The 2,251-nt window shown below is 37.4% G+C and overlaps 1 protein-coding gene across 1 annotated transcript in view; it reads right to left on the reverse strand.

Moving 5' to 3' along the window:
* The window catches only part of OTOGL (otogelin-like), a 97,277-nt gene extending 97,211 nt beyond the window's left edge, over positions 1-66 (reverse strand). Inside the window, exon 1 of the mRNA XM_010082351.1 lies at positions 15-66. Within this exon, the coding sequence (XP_010080653.1) occupies positions 15-66 (52 nt within the window). The remainder of the gene's footprint in view (positions 1-14) is intronic.
* Positions 67-2,251: the final 2,185 nt, after the last annotated feature.

Raw genomic sequence — 2,251 nt, forward strand, 5'->3', positions numbered from 1 at the left:
AATAAAGTTCTTACCTTGCAAAGAGGACAGCAGTGAATGAAGCAAGAATATACTCCACGGTATCATTAAATCGAGCTTTCCCACAATGTTCATTTCAGTATAATGTAGTAGTAGGAAATTTATCTAAATTAATGGCTTTGATTACGATGGCATCTTAGAACTATGTATTTCTACAGTGTGCTTAAATCCTTTGAAAGTTAGATAGTTGGATGCATTGTTTAGAATAATGCAATGCAAAAAAGGAAAAGAAAAGGAGACACCAAGCGTGGTGGCTACACACAGCTTCAGGAACTTTGCAAGCGTAGTGTACAACTTTCTGGCTGCACGTCTCTCATTAGTAATGCATGGTAACTCCTCAGCAGAGTCTGTATTAGTTACACTTTCACTGGACCTGCAAGTATTATTCCTCTGTTGAATTGAATCGGCTCTTTATAACATAGCAGACAATGACATGGAAATGTTGCCATGTCATGATGGTTTGAGAGTTTCTTCAGTCGTCACACACCTTTGTGTGCTTTGAGGCTTGCGCTGAGTGCTGCCCTTTACTGCTTGTTACAGTGAAATACTTTAGCAAGAACCTGCAATTATGCTATTGTATAAGTTATAAGCAGGTTATTTTAGAGATTAACATATTAATGTTCCTCATCTGTTCTAAAAGGAGAGACATGAACTTCCATTAAATAATACACCTGACTTTTAAGAATGTTTTAGATACATCTTTGTGCTCATATCACAAAGCAAAGCATGCCAGAATATAATTATATTTCATTTTTAATAAAACACACTATGAAATTTTCTTATTAACAAAAATAAAAGTCAAAAGGGACAATGGGGTTTGATTCTAATTTTCATTAAAATATAAAAATAGAATTTCACCAAAAATTAAAAAATACCATATTTAAAATAGAAAAATCTTATCTGCTTTACCACAACATTAATAGTGCAGTTTTAAAGACACATATAATGCGAATTGAAACTGCTACTACTAACTTTATTTTGCAAAGCCTATATTTTTCCTAACCTTCCATTCTTCCTAGGATGTGTTTTGTGGGATCCCATGAGCATGCTACAGGGGGTGGGTTTGGACCAAAATAAAATTCTGAAGTTGATGGCCTCTCTCAGGTAAAAAGTTCTCCCATCATTTCTTCTAGCCCTTTCTCTTCCCCACTCCTCAAGAGAAGGCAAAGGAAAACACACAGCCTCTCCAGCCACAGGCAAAGACAAATCCCTGTGTCCACACAGCAGCCAAGAGTACTCGTGCAAGTTTGGGATCACTGGTGGCCCAAGGACACCTATTGCAAATTGACATATGCTATGACACTACACTGTGTTTGGAGTATTTCTTAGGAACTAATTTTATTACTGTTGGATCTGAGAAGCTGGCATTCACACAATTCACATTTCAAAAGTTTTTTTTCTTTTTTTCTTTTTTTTTTTTCTGACAAGAGCCAGGATGGTCCCATGGACTGAATGCTTATCTGCAGCTGAAGTGCATCTTCCAGCTTAGTTTCAGCTGCTCCACATGGTCCAAAACCACTCCAGATTGCAAACCAAAGCAAAAAAGTGAGCTCCTGATCCAAATTAACACACTCATGTAGTCATACTAAAAGATTGTGACCACTTATGTGGGCACCTATCCTGTAGGAGGTGGCAGAGGCTCATCAATATTTCACCCTCTCGTAAATCTAGAGAATGATGCCTGGAGGTTGCTGTCAAGCTGAGAAGAACCCAGGCATTAGAGCTTCCAAATTCCATTACCAGTCTCCAAGTTATCTTACTTTCAAACTAAATCTGGTTTAGAAACTGTTTCAAACTCTTCTAAGAAATCTGATCTGGGATTCTTCGCTTCCTCAAGACCACATTTTCACACCACGCTTCATAGGCAGCTTCACAAATAAATCTTTCCATTAACATGAATTAATACCTGTGGTTTAACGGAAACTATCAAAAATAGCCCCTTTTTTTTTTTACAATTTTTCTATAACATAGTTGAAGGAATATTTGGTGCATGTTAGTATTTCACAGTTGCTTAACATCTAATATTTAAAAAGTAGGCCAAGCCTCATCAGCTGCAAAGGGACTTTGTAAGAGAGCAATAGGCTTCATTAGCTCTGGGTATCTCTGCTCAAGGCAGGGTAGGATATAGCACAGTACCAAGCACATGAAGGACATTAGCTAATAAGGAAAAAGAATTATTCAGCCAAGTACACTGAACAGCAACTCATGGGACTATATTAAGAAAGAGAGGGGG

Source organism: Pterocles gutturalis, unplaced genomic scaffold, assembly GCF_000699245.1.
Source record: "Pterocles gutturalis isolate BGI_N339 unplaced genomic scaffold, ASM69924v1 scaffold23914, whole genome shotgun sequence".
In the NCBI taxonomy this organism is placed as follows: Eukaryota; Metazoa; Chordata; class Aves; order Pterocliformes; family Pteroclidae; genus Pterocles; species Pterocles gutturalis.